The 1,893-nt window shown below is 67.2% G+C and overlaps 1 protein-coding gene across 1 annotated transcript in view; it reads right to left on the bottom strand.

Annotated features, from left to right (window-relative positions):
- Positions 1-1,893, bottom strand: part of LTK (leukocyte receptor tyrosine kinase) — a 10,705-nt gene that overhangs the window by 8,062 nt on the left and 750 nt on the right. Inside the window, exons 2-7 of the mRNA XM_027775838.1 lie at positions 1,636-1,779; positions 1,366-1,537; positions 744-894; positions 489-635; positions 99-255; positions 1-23 (exon numbers count right to left, since the gene is read on the bottom strand). The exon at positions 1-23 is cut by the window's left edge and continues 160 nt beyond it. Of these exons, the coding sequence (XP_027631639.1) occupies positions 1-23; positions 99-255; positions 489-635; positions 744-894; positions 1,366-1,537; positions 1,636-1,779 (794 nt within the window). The remainder of the gene's footprint in view (positions 24-98; positions 256-488; positions 636-743; positions 895-1,365; positions 1,538-1,635; positions 1,780-1,893) is intronic.

Raw genomic sequence — 1,893 nt, 5'->3', positions numbered from 1 at the left:
CGCCGCCCACCCGCCCCCCCCACCTGCAGAGCGACGGCAGGATGGTTGGCAGCAGGTTCTGGGGGCACCCCGCCTCTCCCGCGGCCCCGCGCCCTCACCTGCCGCCCCTCCTCTCCCCTCGCTCCCGGGCACAGTCGAACGGTTCTCCAGTTTCTCGCGAGCCGCCAGAGTCCGGCCTCGGTCCAGCCGCCTCAGGTACGCCCGACCTCCGCCCCCGGCCGCCACCAGCAGGGGCTCCGCCTCGCCGGCGCGCAGCTACGGGCCAGCCGGGCGGTCAGGGGCGCGCGCTCCGACGGTCCAGGAGAAACACCCGCACCCGGCGAGCGCTCCGCCCAGGGCCCATGAGCTAAAAGCCCCCAGCCTGGCCCCGGGTGGAAGGACTCCTGGAACGTACGCAGATGCGTGCGTGCGCGCCCCCGGGACGAAGAGCAGGACCCTCAACCGTGAGAGCTGGGGCGAGGGCGGCCTACGCAGAGGGGAGCACGTACCCGGAAGACGTAGGTGGCGCCCCCGCCACCCCCGCCACCTCCGGCCCAGCGGCGCGAACTCCTGACCCTCGCGATTCCATCCGTCGCCCGGTCCTCTTCCGCGGCCTGAGTCTCCCCGAGGCAGACTAGTTGGCTCTCCCGGCTCCTCTGAGGGCACGAGGAGCAGGAGTCGGTGGGGCCCGGGACCCTCCTCGCTGTGCGGGCGTCCCCCAACCTCGGCACGCCCCCGGTGCGTCTCTCGCGAGCTCAGCTCACTCCGGGAAAGGCGTCCTCTCCCTGCTGCCCCACGAGGATGTAAAGCGGCTCCCCGGGCCCGAGGGACGAGACGGCCGAGACGAAGACTCCGTGCGCCCGCGACAGGTGGTTGTTGGCGCCTTTGCCGCCCGCCGCTCCGTAGGCTGAGATCCTGCAGGAGCGGGCGTTGAGCCCCGGGTCCTCGGTCCTCCGCCGGCCGCCCGAGCGAAGGTTAGTGACAGAGCTGGCTCCAGAATTCTTTACCTGTGGGGCTTAGAGGCTGCAACCGACTTTGAAGGGATGGGGAGAACAGACTTGCAAGTCAAAGTAGATTAGACTCATTTCCGGAGCGTTAGTGCAGATGGGGGGTGGGCTTAAACTATCCCTTGGCGCCGCCGCTGGGTAGGGGCCCTTGGCTGGCGGGAACAAGCTCACGGTATGGGCTAACTCGGTGGCGACAGTTGCCACGCTAACCCCGGCTCGGCTGGAAGGAGGGGCAGTCAAGGTCACTCGGGTGGGACGTCGCTGCAGAATACCCTACGTATTGTGGTATTGCAGTGTGGTGCGCGCCTGGCCTTGGAGACCAGATCGCAGAACCTGATTCGCTGACCGCTGCGCGCCGTTACCCCAGACCCGCACTTACAGAAACTGGCCGGGGCCTGGCGCCCGCCACATCTGCACGCCTCTCAGCGGCCCAGCAGCCCCCACCGTCACCGCCACGCTGCTCCCGGCGTACGACGCGTCGCACTGTGTTTGTGTGGGCCCGCGTCGGCCGCTGGCACCGCAGGTGGAGAACAGCCAAGGCCCCTCAGTGTCTGGGAGCAGGAAGGGAGGAAGGGGTCGTCGACGCACTGCTGCGACCTGGGGGATCTGGGTAGGCCAAGCGGAAGAGAAGGGAGACGTCCCAACTCACCTGAGAGATTTAGGGGAGAGGCCGACTCTAAGCCGTTAGGCGGGGAGTTGGCTTTTGCCTCCCAGGGTTTGGGAGTTCGCAGCTGCAAGGGCGAGGATGGCAGGCAAGGCGCCTGTGATCCCGAGCTGGAGTAGAGGATGGTGCCTGAAAGGTAACAGGGATACAACGCGGTTGGCAGATAATAGAGACAAAGAAATAGGGACCAGCAGTTAGCGTAATGGCTATGTCGCTGGACTCCCACGTAGTCAACCGCGGTTT

Source organism: Tupaia chinensis, unplaced genomic scaffold (genome assembly GCF_000334495.1).
Source record: "Tupaia chinensis unplaced genomic scaffold, TupChi_1.0 Scaffold000605_1, whole genome shotgun sequence".
Classification (NCBI taxonomy): domain Eukaryota; kingdom Metazoa; phylum Chordata; class Mammalia; order Scandentia; family Tupaiidae; genus Tupaia; species Tupaia belangeri.
The sequence above is the reverse complement of the archived record's forward strand: the minus strand, read 5'-3'. Positions and strand labels throughout refer to the sequence as shown.